This window comes from Sturnus vulgaris, unplaced genomic scaffold (assembly GCF_052056855.1).
Source record: "Sturnus vulgaris isolate bStuVul1 unplaced genomic scaffold, bStuVul1.hap1 Scaffold_1139, whole genome shotgun sequence".
NCBI lineage: Eukaryota > Metazoa > Chordata > Aves > Passeriformes > Sturnidae > Sturnus > Sturnus vulgaris.
In genome coordinates this window covers 1-19,308 of record NW_028276044.1, presented here as the reverse complement: position 1 = coordinate 19,308, position 19,308 = coordinate 1, and the positions used below count along the sequence as shown (strand labels likewise).

At 54.4% G+C, this 19,308-nt stretch overlaps 2 protein-coding genes across 2 annotated transcripts; both read right to left on the bottom strand.

Annotated features, from left to right (window-relative positions):
• Positions 1 to 697: 697 nt before the first annotated feature.
• On the bottom strand, positions 698 to 4,599 carry LOC148219435 (uncharacterized). Its single transcript, XM_088157594.1, has 4 exons — positions 4,457 to 4,599; positions 2,627 to 2,971; positions 1,476 to 1,850; positions 698 to 1,308 (listed from the first exon to the last, which is right to left on the bottom strand). Exons 2-4 carry the CDS (start codon positions 2,886 to 2,888, stop codon positions 1,130 to 1,132), a joined length of 816 nt encoding a protein of 271 aa, XP_088013720.1. The 5' UTR covers positions 2,889 to 2,971; positions 4,457 to 4,599; the 3' UTR covers positions 698 to 1,129.
• A 1,439-nt stretch (positions 4,600 to 6,038) lies between these two features.
• LOC106864437 (microfibril-associated glycoprotein 4-like) lies at positions 6,039 to 15,024 on the bottom strand. The gene is made up of 6 exons (XM_088157597.1): positions 15,021 to 15,024; positions 13,186 to 13,419; positions 12,154 to 12,311; positions 11,243 to 11,339; positions 9,389 to 9,571; positions 6,039 to 7,609 (listed from the first exon to the last, which is right to left on the bottom strand). Exons 1-6 carry the CDS (start codon positions 15,022 to 15,024, stop codon positions 7,362 to 7,364), a joined length of 924 nt encoding a protein of 307 aa, XP_088013723.1. The 3' UTR covers positions 6,039 to 7,361.
• Positions 15,025 to 19,308: the final 4,284 nt, after the last annotated feature.

Here is a 19,308-nt window from a genome sequence, read left to right as displayed (position 1 = left end):
TTGGGTTTTGGGTCATTGAAGTCATGGAGACCCTTCCAAAGTTGGGTTTTGGTCAATGAAAACTCAAAAGTTGAGTTTTGGTGTCGAACGTTCTCCGGTCGAGCGGCCAAAGTTGGGCCATTGGTCATCGTCGAGGTCACGTGACCCCCAAAACCGGACATTGGTCATCGTCGGGGTCACGTGACCCCCCCCCCCCCCAAATGACCAATGGTCACTCTGGGGGTCATGTGACCCCCAGAGTGACCATTGGTCATTTTGGGGGGGGGGTCACGTGACCCCAGAGTGACCATTGGTCATTTTTTTTTGGTGTCACGTGACCCCCAGAGTGACCATTGGTCATTTTTGAGGTCACGTGACCCCCAGAGTGACCATTGGTCATTTTTTTTGGTGTCACGTGACCCCCAGAGTGACCATTGGTCATTTTTTTTTTGGTGCCACGTGACCCCCAGAGTGACCATTGGTCATTTTTGGGGGGGTCACGTGACCCCAGAGTGACCATTGGTCATTTTTTTTGAGGTCACGTGACCCCCAGAGTGACCATTGGTCATTTTTTGGGGGGTCACGTGACCCCAGAGTGACCATTGGTCCTTTTTGGGGGGTCACGTGACCCCAGAGTGACCATTGGTCATTTTTTTTTTTTTGGGTCTCTCCGGCCCCGCCCCTCCCCCCACCCCTCATTAAAGCCACGCCCAAACTGAAAAGGGGGGGGGGAGGGGCTTTATTGGGGGAGGGGCGAGGAGGAGGAGGGAGGGAGGAAGGCTCGGGGTGGGGGGGGAGGGTCAAGAGTCCCAATTTTGGGGTTTTTTGACCCAAAATTCTTCATTTTCTTCATCATCTTCATCATCATCACAGTCCAAAAATCCCAATTTGGGGTTTTTTGGACCCAAAATTCTTCCTCATCTTCATCATCATCTTCATCATCATCATCATCATCATCATCACAGTCCAAAAATCCCAATTTGGGGTTTTTTGGACCCAAAATTCTTCATCATCTTCATCATCATCTTCATCATCATCATCATCATCATCACAGTCCAAAAATCCATTTTTGGGGTTTTTTGGACCCAAAATTCTTCCTCATCTTCATCATGCTCACCTTCCTCCTCTTCCTCCTCATGGCTCCCTCCCCTTAATCTTCATCCCCTCCTCCATCATCACCATCATCATCCTCGGGGCCTTCATCACCTCCTCCATCATCACCATCATCATCATCAGGGCCTTCATCACCTTCATCATCCTCGGGGCCTTCATCACCTCCATCATCCTCGGGGCCTTCATCACCTTCATCATCATCAGGGCCTTCATCACCTCCATCATCATCATCCTCGGGGCCTTCATCTTCATTTTTGGGTCCTCCCTCCTCTTCCTCCTCATCGCTCCCTCCTCTTAATCTTCATCCCCTCCTCCATCACCATCATCACCATCATCATCGGGGCCTTCATCACCTCCATCATCATCCTCGGGGCCTTCATCACCTCCTCCATCCTCATCATCCTCGGGGCCTTCATCACCTTCATCCTCATCAGGGCCTTCATCACCTCCTCCCTCCTCATCCTCGTGGCCTTCCTCGCCGTTTTTGGCCTCTCCCTCCTCATCCTCAGGGCCTTCATCTTCATTTTTGGCCTCTCCCTCCTCATCCTCGGGGCCTTCCTCGCCATTTTTGGCCTCTCCCTCCTCATCCTCGGGGCCTTCCTCGCCGTTTTTGGCCTCTCCCTCCTCATCCTCGGGGCCTTCCTCGCCGTTTTTGGCCTCTCCCTCCTCTTCCTCGCGCGTCCGCTCGGGCTCGGGCCGGCAGCACGGACAGTCCGAGCGGTGCCCGGGGGCGGCGTCGCGCTGGGGGTCGTAAAAATCTGGGGGAAAATGACCCTGAGTGACCACTGAGTGACCACTGAGTGACCACTGAGTGACACTGAGTGACCCTGAGTGACCCCTGAGTGACCACTGAGTGACCCTGAGTGACCACTGAGTGACCCTGAGTGACACTGAGTGACCACTGAGTGACCCTGAGTGACCACTGAGTGACCCTGAGTGACCCTGAGTGACCCCTGAGTGACCACTGAGTGACCCCTGAGTGACCCCGAGTGACCCCTGAGTGACCCCAAGTGACCCTGAGTGACCCCTGAGTTACCCTGAGTGACCAATGAGTGACCACTGAGTGACCACTGAGTGACCCCTGAGTGACCCTGAGTGACCACTGAGTGACCCCTGAGTGACCCTGACACTGAGTGACCACTGAGTGACCACTGAGTGACCCCTGAGTGACCCTGAGTGGCCCTGAGTGACCACTGAGTGACCCCTGAGTGACCACTGGAGTGACCACTGACCACTCCAGGTCATGGGTGGACATTGGAGTGGTCACTCATTGAAGGAGGGGTCAAAAAATGGGGAAAAAAATGACCCTGAGTGACCACTGAGTGACCCCAGAGTGACCACTGGGGTGAGTGACCACTGCAATGAGTGACCACTGGAGTGACCACTGCAATGAGTGACCACTGCAATGACCACTGGAGTGACCACTGCAATAAGTGACCACTGCAACGAGTGACCACTTGAATGACCACTGCAATGAGTGACCACTGCAATGAGTGACCCCTGGCGTGACCCCCTCCGGCCACTGGTCACTCACCGAAGGGTCCCGGCCTGGGTGGCCCCTCCAGCCCCTCCAGGACACTCAGCAGGACCCCGCACGTCCACTCGCCTTTGGCCACGGCCAGAGCTCGGAGTCGCCGCGTCCAGCCCGAGGTGGCCGCAGAGCCCAGAGCGGCCACTTCCGGTTCGGTCACGGCTCCGGCCGCTCGCAGCCCGGCCAGCAGGGCCTGGGCCGGGACCGAGGCCAAGCGGCCATCGAGGCTCCGGCCACCGGCCCGGACAATGTCCAGCGCCGACATGGGAGGGGAGGGGAGGGACGGGGGAGAGGAGTGGACACTGGAGTGGACACTGGAGTGGACACGGGTGGACACTGGAGTGGACACTGGAGTGGACAAGGAGTGGACACGGGTGGACACAGAGTGGGCACTGGGACAAAGAGTGGACACTGGGATGGAAACTGAGATGGGCTCCGGACACTGGGACACTGGAGTGGACACTGGGATGGATACGGAGTGGACACTGGAGTGGACACTGGACACTGGGATGGACACGGGTGGACACTGGGATGGGCTCTGGACACTGGACTGGACACTGGGATGGACACGGAGTGGACACTGGGACACGAGTGGACACGGGTGGACACGGAGTGGACACTGGAGTGGACACTGGAGTGGACACTGGAGTGGACAAGGAGTGGGCACTGGAGTGGACACTGGAGTGGACGCTGGAGTGGACACTGGAGTGGACACTGGAGTGGACACAGAGTGGGCACTGGGACAAAGACTGGACACTGGACTGGACACTGGGATGGACACGGAGTGGACACTGGAGTGGACACGGAGTGGGCACTGGGATGGACACTGGGATGGGCTCTGGACACTGGGGTGGACACTGGAGTGGACACTGGGACACAGAGTGGACACTCGAGGGAAAACTGGGAATAGGGAGTGGACACTGGGATGGACACTGGGACACAGAGTGGACACTGGGATGGGCTCTGGACACTGGGACACGGAGTGGACACTGGGATGGACACGGGGTGGACACTGGAGTGGACACTGGGACAAAGAGTGGACACTGGGATGGACACTGGGAATGGGGAGTGGACACTGAGTGGACACTGGGATGGGCTCCGGACACTGGGGTGGACACTGGAGTGGACACTGGGACACAGAGTGGACACTGGGACACAGAGTGGACACTGGGAATGGGATTTGGACACTGGAGTGGACACTGGGATAGAAACTGGAATAGGCTCCGGACACTGGGGTGGACACTGGGAATGGGATTTGGACACTGGAGTGGACACAGAGTGGACACTGGGGTGGACACTGGAGTGGACACTGGGAATGGACACCAGGACCGGACCCTGACCCCGAGCGGTCACTCCCCTATAGGGGACCCCCCCCCCCACCCACCCATGGCTGCCCCTATAGAAACCCCTCCCCCACCCCCATAGGGTCCTGTCCCCTATAGAAAACCCCCTGTCCCCTATAGGGTCCCTCCCCCACCCCCCATAGGGTCCCGGCCCCTATAGAACCCCCCCCCCCGTCCCCTATAGAAACCCCTCACCCCACCCCCTATAGGGTCCTGTCCCCTATAGAAACCCCTCCCCCACCCTCTATAGGGTCCCATCCCCTATAGAACCCCCCCCGTCCCCTATAGAATCCCCCTCCCCCACCCTCTATAGGGTCCTGTCCCCTATAGAACCCCCCCGTCCCCTATAGAATCCCCCTCCCCCACCCTCTATAGGGTCCCATCCCCTATAGAACCCCCCCAGTTCCCTATGGAAACCCCTCCCCCCACCCTCTATATGGTCCTGTCCCCTATAGAACCCCCCCCCCCCGTCCCCTCGAGACCCCCGTACCTGTTCCCGGCCCCTACAGATCCCCTACAGATCCCCTATAGATCCCCTATAGATCTCCTATAGATCCCCTATAGGCTCCCCCCGCTATTTCCAGCCCCGACCTTTACGGAGCCCGGCCGGGCCCCGCCCCCTTCCTCTGACGTCACCGGGGCGCCATAGGCGCCGCCCCCCCCGGCTCTGGGCGGGGCCCTATAGGAGCCTGGAGGGGTTTTTGGGGTTCTATAGGGGATCTATAGGGTCCTGGAGGGGTTTATATGGTTCTATAGGGGCTCTATAGGGTCCTGGAGCGGTTCATGGGGGTTCTATAGGGGATTTATAGGGTCCTGCCGGGTTCTATAGGGGTTTATGGAGGTGCTATGGGGTCCTGGAGGGGTTTTTGGGGTTCTATAGGGGTCTATAGGGGTTTATGGAGGTGCTATAGGGTCCTGGAGGGGTTTATAGGGGATCCACAGGGTGCTATAGGATCCTATAGGGGTTCTCTGGGGTGCTATAGGGTTCTATGGGGGTTCTATAGGATCTATAGGGGTTCTATACGGCCCTATAGGGTTTATAGGATTCTATAGGGATCGAGAGGGTCTATGGGGTGTTCTATGGGGTTCCATGGGGTTCTATAGGGGTTCTATAGGGTTCTATGGGGTTTCTATATGGCCCTATAGGGTTTATAGGGATCTATGGTTATCCATAGGGTTCTATGGGGTTCTCTAGTATCTATAGGGTCTATAGGGGCTCTATAGGGTCTATGGGGGATCTATAGGGTCTATGGGGAGGTCTATGGGGGATCTATAGGGTCTATAGGGGATCTATAGGTTCTATGGGGCTCTATGGGGTCTATGGGGGATCTATAGGGGATCTATAGGGGCTCTATAGGGGCTCTATAGGGGCTCTATAGGGTTCATAGGGTATCTATAGGGTCTATGGGGCTCTATGGGGTCCATAGGGGCTCTATAATGGATCTATAGGGGCTCTATAGGGGCTCTATAGGGGCTCTATAGGGTTCATAGGGTATCTATAGGGTCTATGGGGCTCTATGGGGTCCATAGGGGCTCTATAATGGATCTATAGGGTCCATAGGGATCTATAGGGTCCATAGGGATCTATGGGGTCCATAGGGGCTCTATAATGGATCTATAGGGTCCATAGGGATCTATAGGGTCCATAGGGATCTATGGGGTCCATAGGGGCTCTATAATGGATCTATAGGGTCCATAGAGATCTATGGGGTCCATAGGGGCCCTATAGGGTCCATAGGGGTTCCAAATGATCCCCCCGGAACCTTCCCTGCCCCCTCCCCCACCCAATTAAAAGTTTTTGATCAATTAATTAATTAAGGCCGGGGTGTGTGGGGGGGGAGGGGCTAATTAACCCCCAGGGCGCCCCTCCCCCACCCACCTCGAGATGTTATTCTGCCCAAAACCCTCACCGGCCAATTAATTAATTAATTAATTAATTAGTTAATTAATTAATTAACGGCGGCAGGGGCTAATTAAGGGTGGGGGAGGGGCAAAAAAAAAATTCCCCCCTCCCCCCCCCCCCCAAATTGCCCAAATCCCCTCCCCCACCCCAAAATGTTTCCACCCCCACGGAGCGATCAAGGCTGGAGCTTTATTGGGGGAGGGGTCAGCGCGGGGGGTGGGCGTGGCCAGGTGTGGCCAGGTGTGTCCGGGTGGGCGTGGCCAGGTGTGTTCAGGTGTGTTGGTCCGGGTGGGCGTGGCCGGGGGGGGGGTTGGTCCAGGTGGGCGTGTCCACCTCGGTGTCCACCAGGTGTGTCCAGGTGAGCACGTCCAGGTGGGCGTGGTCCAGCTAGCTTAGTCCAGGTGGGCGTGTCCGTCTGAGCGTGGTCTAGATGGGTGTGGTCAGGTGGGCGTGTCCAGCTGGTCATGGTCCAGGTGAGAGCGTCCAGGTGTGTCCAGGTGAGTGAGTCCAGGTGAGCATGCCCAGGTGTGTCCAGCTGTGTCCAGGTGAGTCCAGGTGAGTCCAGGTATGTCAAGGTGTGTCCAGGTGAGTCCAGGTGTATCAAGGTGAGTCCAGCTGTGTCCAGCTGTGTCCTGGTGAGTCCACATGTGTCCAGGTGAGTCCAGGTGAGCCTATCCAGGTGAGTCCAGGTGTGTCCAGGTCCGTCCAGGTGAGTCCAAGTGAGTCCAGGTATGTCTAGGTGAGTCCAGGTGAGCCTGTCCAGGTGTGTCCAGGTGAGTGAGTCCAGGTGTGTCAAGGTGTGTCCAGGTGAGTCCAGCTGTGCCCAGATGTGTCCAGGTTAGTGAGTCCAGGTGTGTCAAGGTGTGTCCAGGTAAGTCCAGGTGTGTCCAAGTGTGTCCAGCTGTGCCCAGATGTGTCCAGGTTAGTGAGTCCAGGTGTGCCCAGGTATGTCCAGGTGAGTCCAGGTATGTCAAGGTGTGTCCAGGTATGTCCAGGTGAGTCCAGGTGAGCCTGTCCAGGTGTGTCCAGGTGAGTGAGTCCAGGTGAGTCCACATATGTCAAGGTGTGTCCAGGTGAGTCCAGCTGTGTCCAAGTGCGTCCAGGTGAGTCCAGGTGTATCAAGGAGTGTCCAGGTGCGTCCAAGTGCGTCCAGGCGTCCAGGTGAGTCCAGCTGTGCCCAGGTGCGTCCAGGTAAGCCTGTCCAGGTGCGTCCAGGTGTGCCCAGGTGAGTCCAGGTGAGCCTGTCCAGGTGTGTCCAGGTGAGTGAGTCCAGGTGAGTCCAGCTGTGTCCAAGTGTGTCCAGGTGAGTCCAGGTGTATCAAGGTGAGTCCAGGTGTATCAAGGTGCGTCCAAGTGTGCCCAGGTGCGTCCAGGTGAGCCTGTCCAGGTGAGTCCAGGTGTGCCCAGGTGCGTCCAGGTAAGCCTGTCCAGGTGCGTCCAGCTGTGCCCAGGTGCGTCCAGGTGTGCCCAGGTGCGCGCAGGGGGGGGTTGCTCAGAGGCGCCGGATCTTCATCTCGCTGCGTTTCAGCGAGTAGTAGAATCCTTTCCACTGGGCCCAGTTGATGCCGTTGGCGTAGGACAGGTGAGGCCCGGCCAGGTAGAAGCCGTTGAGGTTGGAGAAGTGGCAGCTGCGGAACCACCAGGCCCCCGAGGAGAGCGCGGCGCAGTTCTGGGCAAACAGGTCCTGGTCGCGGTCGAAGGTGGAGAATTTCTGCCCGTTGTGGTAGCTCAGAGAGTCACCTGGGCGAGGGGGGCAGGGGAGGGTGGGACACGGCTGGATGGCCACCGGTGGCCACCGTGGCCACCGAGGTCATCGTGGCAAGCATTGGTCACTATGGCCACCATGGACACCGAGGTCATCGTGGACACCATGGCAAGCATTGGTCACCATTGGCCACCATGGTCACCATTGGTTACCATGGACACCATGGACACCATTGGCCACCATTGGCCACCATGGACACCATTGGCCACCATGGTCACCATTGGTTACCATGGACACCATTGGTCACCGTGGCCACCGAGGTCACCGTGGCAAGCATTGGTCACCATTGGTCACCATTGGTCACCATTGGTCACCATTGGTCACCATCGGCAACCATGGTCACCATTGGTTACCATTGGCCACCATGGACACCATTGGCTACCATTGGCCACCGTGGCCACCAAGGTCACCATTGGTCACCATTGGTTACCATTGGTCACCACGGATACCATGGCCACCGTGGCCATTGAGGTCATCGTGGCAAGCATTGGTCACCATTGGTCACCATTGGTTACCATGGACACCATTGGTCACCATTGGCCACCGTGGCCACCAAGGTCACCATTGGTCACCATTGGTTACCATTGGCCACCGTGGCCACCGTGGCCACCGTGGCCACCGAGGTCATCGTGGCAAGCATTGGTTACCATTGGCCACCATTGGTTACCATGGACACCATTGGCCACCATGGACACCATTGGCTACCATTGGCCACCGTGGCCACCAAGGTCACCATTGGTCACCATTGGTTACCATTGGTCACCACGGATACCATGGCCACCGTGGCCACTGAGGTCATTGTGGCAAGCATTGGTCACCATTGGTCACCATTGGTCACCATTGGTCACCATTGGTCACCATTGGTTACCATTGGCCACCATGGACACCATTGGCTACCACTGGTCACCACGGATACCATGGCCACTATGGACACCATTGGTCACCATGGTCACCATTGGTCACCATTGGCCACCATGGACACCATTGGTCACCATGGTCACCATTGGTTACCATTGGCCACCGTGGCCACCGTGGCCACCAAGGTCACCATGGACACCATTGGTCACCATGGTCACCAGGGTCATCGTGGACACCATGGCAAGCATTGGTCACCATTGGTCACCATTGGTCACCACGGATACCATGGCCACCATGGCCACCATTGGCCACCATGGCCACCATGGACACCATGGCCACTATGGACACCATTGGCCACCATGGCCACCATGGACACCATGGACCACCACAGTCACCATTGGCCGCCATGGACACCAGTGGCCACCGTGGCCACCAGGGACACCCTTGGCCAGCATTGGCCACCATGGATACCATGGTTGCAATTGGTCACCATTGGCCACTGTGGCCAGCATTGGTCACCATGGACACCATTGGTCACCATTGGTCAGTGTGGCCACCGTGGCAACCATTGGCCACCATGGATACCATGACCACCATTGGTCACCATTGGCCACCATGGCCACCATTGGCCACCGTTGACCCTCCAATGGTTGACCTTGGCTTGGTTGGCCACCATTGACCTCCATTGACCACCATTGACCTCCATTGACCACCATTGACCTCCATTGACCACCATTGACCACCATTGACCCCTTGACCCTCCCAGTTGCCCCCTCACCCTCCCATTTGCCACCCTGACCTCATGGTTGCCTCCCTTCCCCCCCAGTCGCCCCCCTCACCCCATGGTCGCCCCTCACCCTCCCAGTCGCCCCCTCACCCCCCCGGTCGCCCCTCACCGGCGCCGCCGTCCACGAAGCCGGCCACGTGCAGGGCGTAGCCGTCCTCCTCGGCGCTGATGGCCGTGGGCGAGAGCGCGAAGGAGCCGTAGGTGGCCGCGGCCGAGTTGTTCTCAAAGTCCTCGAGCTCCACGCGCAGCTCGTAGCGAGCCTGCAGCGTCAGCAGGGCCAGGGAGTGCAGGCCTGGGGGCACGGGGCACCCAGGGGTCACTCTGGGGGGCACCCAGGGGTCACTGGGGGGCACCCAGGGGTCACTCTGGGGTCAGTCTGGGTCACTCTGGGGTCAGTCTGGTCAGTCTGGGTCAGTCTGGGTCAGTCTGGGTCATTGGGGGTCACTCTGGGGTCACTCAGGGTCACTCTGGGGTCACTCTGGGTCATTGGGGGGCACCCAGGGGTCACTCTGGGGGGCACCCAGGGGTCACTGGGGGGCACCCAGGGGTCACTCTGGGGTCAGTCTGGGTCACTCTGGGGTCACTGTGGGGTCACTGGGGGTCATTGGGGTCAGTCAGGGTCACTCAGGGTCACTCTGGGGTCAGTCTGGGGTCACTCAGGGTCACTCTGGGGTCATTGGGGTCACTCTGGGGTCACTCTGGGGTCACTCTGGGGTCATTGGGAGTCACTGGGGGTCATTTGGGTCAGTCAGGGTCACTCTGGGGTCAGTCAGGGGTCATTGGGGTCACTCAGGGGTCACTGGGGGTCACTCTGGGGTCATTGGGGTCAGTCTGGGGTCAGTCTGGGGTCAGTCTGGGGTCACTCAGGGGTCACTGGGGGTCACTCTGGGGTCACTCAGGGGTCATTGGGAGTCACTGGGGGTCATTTGGGTCAGTCAGGGTCACTCTGGGGTCATTGGGGTCAGTCTGGGGTCACTCAGGGGTCACTGGGGGTCATTGGGGTCACTCTGGGGTCAGTCAGGGTCACTCAGGGGTCACTCAGGGGTCACTCAGGGGTCATTGGGGTCACTCTGGGTCACTCAGGATCATTCAGGGTCACTCAGGGTCACTCAGGGGTCACTCAGCGTCACTCAGGGGTCACTCAGGGGTCACTCTGGGTCACTCTGGGGTCACTCAGGGGTCACTCAGGGGTCACTCTGGGTCACTCTGGGTCACTCTGGGGTCACTCAGGGGTCATTGGGGTCACTCAGGGGTCACTCAGGGTCACTCAGGGGTCATTGGGGTCACTCACGGTCACTCAGGGGTCACTCAGGGTCACTCAGGGGTCACTCAGGGGTCACCTACTGGCCCATACTGGCCCATACTGGCCCATACTGGCCCATACTGGTTCATACTGGTCTACCCAGGTCTGTACTGGTTTACACTGCCCCACACTGTCCTATACTGGTCCACACTGGTTTATACTGGCCTGGCCTGTCCTATACTGGGCCATACTGGTCCGTACTGGTTTATACTCATCCATACTGGTTCATACTGGTCTGTACTGGTTTATACTGGTTTATACTGGCTTACACTGTCCCATACCGGTTTATACTGGTCCATACTGTCCCATACTGGTCCATACTGGTCCGAACTGGTCTATACTGTCCTATACTGGTCTATACTGGTCTATACTCGTCTGTACTGGTTTATACTGGTCCGGACTGTCCCATACTGGTCTATACTAGTCTGTACTGGTTTATACTGGTTTACACTGTCCCATACCGGTCTATACTGGTCTATACTGTCCCATACTGGTCTATACTGGTCTATACTGTCCCATACTGGTCTATACTGGTCCATACCGGTCTATACTGGTCCGGACTGGTCTATACTGGTCCGGACTGTCCCATACTGGTCTATACTGTCCCATACTGGTCTATACTGGTCCGGACTGGTCCGGACTGGTCCATAGTGGCCGTACCCAGCCAGTACTCGCCGTCGGCGCGCCCGAAGCCGGCCCTGTAATCGTTCCAGCCCCGGAAGAAACTGACGGAGCCATTGAAGCGCTTCTGGAACACCTGGGGGGAGGGGCGGGCAAAACGGGGGTGGGGGAGGGGCGAGCCCGGGGTGGGGGAGGGGCGGACCCGAGGGTGATTTGGGGGGTGGGGGAGGGGCGATCCCAAGGGTGATTTGGGGGTGGGGAAGGGGCGAGCCCGGGGTGGGGGAGGGGTGAACCCGAGGGTGATTTGGGGGGTGGGGGAGGGGCGACCCCTGGGGTGGGGGAGGGGCGGACCCGAGGGTGATTTGGGGGGTGGGGGAGGGGTGATCCAGGGGTGATTTGGGGGTGGGGGATGGGCGATCCCTGGGTGATTTTTGGGGTGGGGGAGGGGCGATCCCGAGGGTGATTTGGGGGTGGGGGAGGGGCGATCCCTGGGGTGGGGGAGGGGCGATCCCTGGGTGATTTCGGGGTGGGATTTAAGTGGGATTAGGGGGTGGGGGAGGGGTGAACCCAATGGTGATTTGGGGGGTGGGGGAGGGGCGATCCCAAGGCTGATTTTGGGGTGGGGGAGGGGCGATCCCTGGGGTGGGGGAGGGGCAATCCCAAGGGTGATTTTGAGGGTGGGGGAGGGGCGATCCCTGGGTGATTTTGGGGTGGGATTCAAGGAAGATTTTGGGGTGGGGGAGGGGCGAACCCAAGGGTGATTTGGGGGGTGGGGGAGGGGAAATCCCGGTGGGGGGTGGGGTGGGATTTTGAGGGGTGGGGGGAGGGGCGATCCCATCATGAATTCGGAGTGGGGGGGAGGGGCGACCCTGGGATCTTTTTTTTTTTTTTTTTTTTTTTTTTGGACCGGGATGGGGGGGGTTGGGGGCGGGGTGGGGGAGGGGCGGTACCGTCCACACGTGCCCCTCGGTGCTCATGTCGCAATAGACGGGCACGGGGGGCGCCCCTCCCCCCCCGGGGGACACCAGGTACACCCCGTCCGCCCGAGCCCCCCCCGCGTGCACGTCCTGGCAGTCCCGGGGGGGGAGGGGCGGGCAGAGCGGGAGGGCTGAGGGGGGTGGGGGGGGAGGGGTGGGGTGGGGGAGGGGTGGTGGGGGGGGGAGGGGTCACACTTCCGGTCATGGCCGAAGGGGTTGGTGACCCCCTCCCCTCCCCCCCACCTCGATGGCGGTCGGGGGTTTGGTGCCACGAGCCCCGGCCCAGTTTGTCCCAGTTTGTCCCAGTTTGTCCCAGTTTGTCCCAGTTCCCTCCTAATCCCCTCCCAGTCCATCCCAGTTTATCCGAGTCCCTCCCAATCCCCTCCTAGTCCATCCCAGTCCTTCCCAGTTCCCTCTCAACCCCATCCCAGTGCATCCCAATCCCTTCCCAGTCCCTCCCAGTCCATCCCAGTATCCCATTTATCCCTCCCAGTCCCCTCCCAGTTTATCCCAGTCCCCTCCCAATCCCTTCCCAGTCCCTCCCAGTCCCCTCCGAGTCCATCCCAGTCCCCTCTTAGTCCCTCCCAGTATCCCATTTATCCCTCCCAGTTCCTCCCAGTTCCCTCCCAGTCCGTCCCAATCCATCCCCATCCCCCTCCCAGTCCACCCCAGTCCCTCCCAGTTTGTCCCAATCCCATCCCAGTCCATCCCAGTTCCTCCGAGTTTATCCCAGTCCCTCCAATCCCCTCCCAGTTCCTCCCAGTCCATCCCAGTTTATCCCAATCCCTTTCCAGTCCATCCCAGTCCCATCCCAATCCCTTCCCAGTCTATCCCAGTCCACCCCAGTCCCTCCCAGTTTGTCCCAATCACCTCCCAGTTCACTCCCAGTCCCTCCCAATCTCATCCCAGTCCATCCCAGTCCCTCCCAGTCCCCTCCCAGTTTATCCCAGTCCCTCCAGTCCCCTCCCAGTCCATCCCAGTCCCTCCCAGTCCCCCCAGTCTCACCCTGGGGCCCGATCGGTTGCCCCTGGCTCAGTGTCCCCAGTGCCACCAGCAGCGCCACAGCCACGAACTGGGAGGGACCGGGAGGGGTCAGGGGGGGGGATTTGGGGCAAATTTTGGGAATTTTGGGATTCCCCGGGTGGATTTTTGGGGGTCCCGGGGTTGAATTTGGGGCTCTTGGATCCAATTTTGGGGTCCCCGGGGTGAATTTTGGGGCAATTTCGGGTGGATTTGGGGCTCCCAAATTTGGGAAAATTTGGGATTTTTTTTTTTTTTTTTTTTTTTGGGGGGGGTCCCGGGGTGGATTTTGGGGGGGGAGATTTTTGAATTTCCCGGGATGGAATTTTGAGGATTTTTTTTTTTTTTTTTTTTTTTTTTTTTTGGTTCCCGTGATCAGTTTTGGGGAAAATTTTTTTGGGGGGGAATTTTGGGAGATTTTGGGCAACTTCGGGATGGAGTTCGCGGGTGGAATTTTTTTTTTTTTTTTTAAATTTTTTTTTTTTTTTTCCCGGGGAGGAGATTTTGGAGCTCCCGGGTGGGATTTTGGGTGGAATTTGCGTTTCCCGAGGTGAATTTGGGGTGAATTTGGGGGATTTTGGGGGGTCCCGTTACCTCCATGGCTCCGGAGGCGGCTCCGAATCCAAGGCGGGGGTGGGGGAGGGGGGGATGGGGGGGGTGGGGGTGGGGGAGGGGAGGCCCCCTCCAGGGTCCGGGGGGCCCTTTTGGGGTGGGGGTGGGGGAGGGACCCCCGGTCCTGCCCTTTTTTGGGAGGAAAAATCCCAAAATCCGCCCTTTTATCGCATAAAAAAAACACCCGGAATTAATTTTTTAATTTTTTATTTTTTTTTTAATTTTTTTATATTCCCTCATTTTGGTTTTTTTTTTTTTTTTCACCCAAAAAAAAAAAAAGCAGCTGGACATCCCGGATTTTGGGAAATTTTTTTGTGGGATAAATTCGGAATTTCGCCTCTTTTTTTAGGGGGGGGCAAAAACGGCCCCTAATTCCTTCAAACTTCGCCCCAAAAAAGAGGGGAAAAAACTCCAAAATTTGGCCCTAAAAGAGGAGAAAATGCCCAAATTTTTGTCCCTCTCCGGGGGTTGTGTCCGCGGTTTTTCCTCTTTTTTTTTCCTAATTTTCCTTCCTTTTTTTCCCTGTTTTTTCCTCTTTTTTCCCCTGATTTCCCTTCTTTTTTTCCCGGTTTTTCCTCTTTTTTTCCCTGTTTTTCCTCCTTTTTTCCTGATTTTTCCACTTCCCCCCCCCCGATTTTTGCTTTTTTATCCCCCATTTTCCCTCTTTTTTCCTGATTTTCCCTCTTTTTTTTTTCCCGATTTCCCCTCTCTTTATCCTCAATTTTCCCTCTTTTCCCCCCCAGATTTTCCCCCATTTTTTTTCCCAATTTTTGCCTTTTTTTAAACATAAATCCACCCCTGACCCCGCCCCTCCGAGCCACTCCCTACATTTCTGTGTCTTTTTGGGGGAATAATCCCTAAAAAAATTTTTTTTAATTTTTTTTTTTAAATTTTTTTTAAGGGAGACTCCCCAAAAAAGAGGGAACATCAGGAATTTGGGCTTTTCCACAGGGAAAATTTTACATTTTGACCGAATTTCGACTTTTTAATAAAAACTCGATGCTTGACTCCGGCGTCTATGGGGGGAAAAACCCCGAATTCTGCTGTTTATGGGGGGAAATCCCCGAATTGCGTCATTTGATAAGGAACAAATCCTTGATTTTGCTTTTTTTAATAGGAAAAATTCCCCGTTTGTGGAGCAACCTCCCCCTGATTTCGCCTCTTCACGAAGAGAACCGGCGTAGCCCCGCCCCCTATATGGCACCCACCCATTCCCCGCCCCAAATTCCACGTTTTTAGCGTGAAAAAAAAAACAAAAAAAACCCGAAATTCGCTTTTTTTTGGGAGTGGAGGAGGGGGTAAAACCGCCGGGCGCCGCTTGCGCCCCCTGGCGGCTCGGAGGAGCCCGCGCAGAGCGCAGGGACGCGGGCGCTCACAAGATGGCGGCCGCGCGCGGTGTGCGCCGGGAGTCGCAGTCCAACCAACGTTATGAAACCGCGCGTGTAATCGCTAAGTGACTACAACTCCCGGCGTGCATCGCGGCGGCGGCGGAGGCAGAAGATGGCGGCGCCCGCGGTGCTCGCCGGGAGTCGTGGTCCGAGCGCGCTGCCGCCAACGGAAGGGGCGGAGCTACGGGACTACGAACCCCGTCGCCCCTTGCGGCCGCGCATGCGCGGAGACCCTCACACCGCTCCCGGAGCGGAAGTGGAGGCGGGGGGCGCGCGTGGCGTCGCCTCAGCGTCGGCTGCGCTCGGCGGCGAGGCCGCTCAGGGATCGCGAGAGTCCTGTCGCGATAGAGCGGAGCTGTCGGCGATAGAGGAGCAGGTGAGGGGCTGGGGGGGGTTGGAGGGGAGCGGGGGGCGAGGGGGGGCGGGGGAGGGGCGGGCGAGGCCCGCGCGGCCTTGGCGGGATCGTGAGGGGGAAGGGCGGCATGGCGGAGTGGGGGGGGGGGGGGGGGAGGGGAAGGAGGGGGGGGAAAAAATAAATAAAAAGGGGGGGTTTGGGGTGAAAAATGGGGAATTCGGGAAGAAAGAAAAAGAAAAGATTTGGAGGGGAAAAGGAGAAAATCGGGCGGGGAGGAAAATGAAGACGGGGAGAAAAATGCGGGTTTAGGGGGAAAATGGAGGCGTGAGGTCAAAAATGCGGGGTTTGGGGTGAAAGGGGAAATTTGGGGAGAAAAGAGGAAATTTGGGGAGGAAAAATGGAGTTTGGGGAGGAAAAAATGGAGTTTGGGGAGTGAAAAATGGAGTTTGGGGAGTGAAAATGGAGTTTGGAGGGGGAAAGAGAAAGTTTAGGGGGGGAAAAGGAGTTGAGCGGAAAAAGAAAAGTTTCGGGTGAAAAAGAGAAGGTTTGGGTTAAAAAAAGGGAGTTTCGAGCAAAGCGGGGATTTTTTTTTTTTTTTTTAATTTTTTTTTTTTTGAGGGGTAATTGGAGGTGAGAAATTGCGACGGGAGAAGTTGTGAGGAGGGAAAAGTTTTGAGGGAAAAAAGCGGGATTTTGGTTAAAAAATTGGATGGTTTTGAGGCGAAAATGAAGTTTGGGGTGAAGAGTTTTTTGTTTTTTTTTTTTTTTGTGGGGTCGTGAGGGGGAAAAAATTGTGGGGTTTGGGATATTTTGAGGGTAAAAATGGGGAGGGGGTTTGTGAGGGGAAAGTCGGATTTTAAGGAGGTTTGAGGAAAAAAGGGATTTTTGTGAGGGAAAAATTGGATTTTTGGGATTTTTGTGAGGGAAAATGGGGATTTTTGTGAGGGAAAATGGGAATTTTTGGGATTTTTGTGAGGAAAAATGGGATTTTTGTGAGGGAAAATGGGAATTTTGTGAGGGGAAAATGGGAATTTTGGGAATTTTATGAGGGGAAAATGGGGATTTTTGTGAGGGAAAATAGGAATTTTTGGGAATTTTGTGAGGGAAAAATGAGGATTTTTATGAGGAGAAAATGGGGATTTTAGGGATTTTTGTGAGGGGAAAATGAGGATTTTTGGAAATTTTATGAGGGAAAATTTGGGATTTTTGGGTTTTTGTGAGGGGAAAATGGGAATTTTGGAATTTTTATGAGGGAAAATTTGGGATTTTTGGGTTTTTGTGAGGGAAAATGGGGATTTTTGGGAATTTTATGAGGGGAAAATGAGGATTTTTGGGAATTTTGTGAGGGGAAAATGGGAATTTTGAGGAATTTTATGAGGGGAAAATGGGGATTTTTGGGGTTTTTGTGAGGGGAAAATGGGGATTTGGGGGATTTTTGTGAGGGAAAAATTGGATTTTTGTGAGGGAAAATGGGGATTTTTGGGAATTTTATGAGGGAAAATGGGGATTTTTGGGAAGTTTATGAGGGAAAATGGGGATTTTTGGGAAGTTTATGAGGAGAAATTGGGAATTTTTATGAGGAGAAATTGGGGATTTTAGGGATTTTTGTGAGGGGAAATGAGGATTTTTGGGAATTTTGTGAGGGGAAAATGGGAATTTTGAGGAATTTTATGAGGGAAAATTGGGATTTTTGGAAATTTTATGTGGGAAAATTTGGGATTTTGGGGGTTTTTGTGAGGGGAAATGGGGATTTTTGGGGTTTTTGTGTGGGAAAATTGGATTTTTGTGTGGGGGAAATGGGGATTTTTGGGATTTTATGAGGGGAAATGAGGAGTTTTGGGATTTTTGTGAGGGAAAAAAGGATTTTTGTGAGGCAAAAATTGTATTTTTGAAGGGAAATCGACGTTTAGAGAGAAAAAATTAATTTTTTAAAGTTTGTGAGGGGAAAAAATGGAATTTTGAAGGGAAGTCGGCGTTTAGAGAGAAAGAAATGATTTTTTTTAAATTTTTGAGGGGAAAAATTGGATTTTTGAAGGGAAATCGGCGTTTAGAGGGGAAAAAAAAATCAATTTTTTAAAAATTTGTGAGGGGGAAAATTGGATTTTTGAAGGGAAATCGGGCGTTTTTTGGAGAAAAAAGGGATTTTAAGGGAGGTTTGAGGCGAAGAGTGAGTTTATGAGGGAAAAAGGGAATTTTTTTGAGTGAAAAAAAGGCGATTTTGGGGGGAAAAATGGGAATTTTGGGGAGAAAAATGGGGATTTTGGGGGAAAAAATGGGGGATTTTGGGGAGGAAAATGGGGATTTTGGGGGGAAAAATGGGGATTTTGGGGAGAAAAATGGGGATTTTGGGGCGAAAAATGGGAATTTTAGGGAGAAAAATGGGAATTTTGGGGAGAAAAATGGGAATTTTGGGGGAAAAATGGGGATTTTGGGGAGAAAAATGGGGATTTTGGGGCGAAAAATGGGAATTTTAGGAGAGAAAATGGGAATTTTGGGGGGAAAAATGGGGATTTTGGGTCATAAAATGGGAATTTTGGGGGGAAAAAATGGGAATTTTAGGGAGAAAAATGGGGATTTTGGGTCAGAAAATGGGGATTTTGGGAGAAAAATGGGAATTTTGGGGGGAAAAATGGGGATTTTGGGTAGAAAAGGATTTTTTTTTTTTTTTGAGGTGTGATGGAGGAATTTGGGGGGAGGTTTCGGGGGATTTGGGTTTTTTTGGGGGGATTTTGGGGTTTTCGGAATGGGATTTTTTGGGGGGGATTTGGGGTTATAAAATGGGATTTTTGGGGGATTTTTTGGGGCTATTTTGGGGATGTTTTGGGCAATCGGAACGAGATTTTTGGGGATATTTTGGGTTATAAAAAACGGATTTTTGGGGACATTTTGAGGATGTTTTGGGCTATAGGAACGGGATTTTTTGGGGATATTTTGGGGACATTTTGGGGACATTTTGGGCTATAGGAATGGGATTTTTTGGGGATATTTTGGGGATATTTTGGGCTATAGAAATGGGATTTTTTGGGGATATTTTGGGCTATAGAAATGGGATTTTTTGGGGATATTTTGGGGACATTTTGAGGATGTTTTTGGAGTATAGGAATGGATTTTTTGAGGATTTTTGGGGACATTTTGGGCTATAAAAAAGAAATTTTTGGGGGGTATCTGGGCTATATAAAAGGGATTTTTTGGGGACATTTTGGGCTATAGGAACGGGATTTTTTGGGGATATTTTGGGGACATTTTTGAGGATGTTTTGGAGTATAGGAATGGGATTTTTTGGGATATTTTGGGGATAGTTGGGGCTATAGATTTTGGATTTTTGGAGGATGTTTTGGGGCTGTTTTGTGGATGTTTTGGAGTATAGGAATGGGATATTTTGGGGACATTTTGGGCTATAGGAACGGGATTTTTTGAGGGTGTTTTGGGGACATTTTGGGCTATATAAAAGGGATTTTTTTGGGGATATTTTGGGGGCATTTTGGGCTGTATAAAAGGGATTTTTGGGGACATTTTAGGGATAGTTTGGGCTATAGGAATGGGATTTTTAGGGGCATTTTAGGGATAGTTTGGGCTATAGAAATGGGATTTTTGGGGGTTGTCTGGGCTATAGGAATGGGATTTTTTGGGGTTGTCTGGGCTGTATAAAAGGGATTTTTTGGGGATGTTTTGGGTGATAGGAACGGGATTTTTTGGGAACATTTTGAAGGGTGTCTGGGCTATATAAAAGGGATTTTTGGGGACATTTTGGGA

Excerpts from the sequence above, each read along its gene's own strand:
- LOC148219435 (XM_088157594.1), bottom strand. The coding sequence starts at position 2,888 with ATGTCGGCGCTGGACATTGTCCGGGCCGGTGGCCGGAGCCTCGATGGC. Across the intron at positions 1,851-2,626 it reads ACCCAGGCCGGGACCCTTCG|ATTTTTACGACCCCCAGCGC; the intron begins GTGAGTGACCAG and ends ATTTTCCCCCAG. Across the intron at positions 1,309-1,475 it reads GGATGATGAGGATGGAGGAG|GTGATGAAGGCCCTGATGAT; the intron begins GTGATGAAGGCC and ends ATGATGATGGAG.
- LOC106864437 (XM_088157597.1), bottom strand. Across the intron at positions 11,340-12,153 it reads CCGAGGGGCACGTGTGGACG|GTGTTCCAGAAGCGCTTCAA; the intron begins GTACCGCCCCTC and ends CCCTCCCCCCAG. Across the intron at positions 7,610-9,388 it reads CTTCGTGGACGGCGGCGCCG|GTGACTCTCTGAGCTACCAC; the intron begins GTGAGGGGCGAC and ends CCCCTCGCCCAG.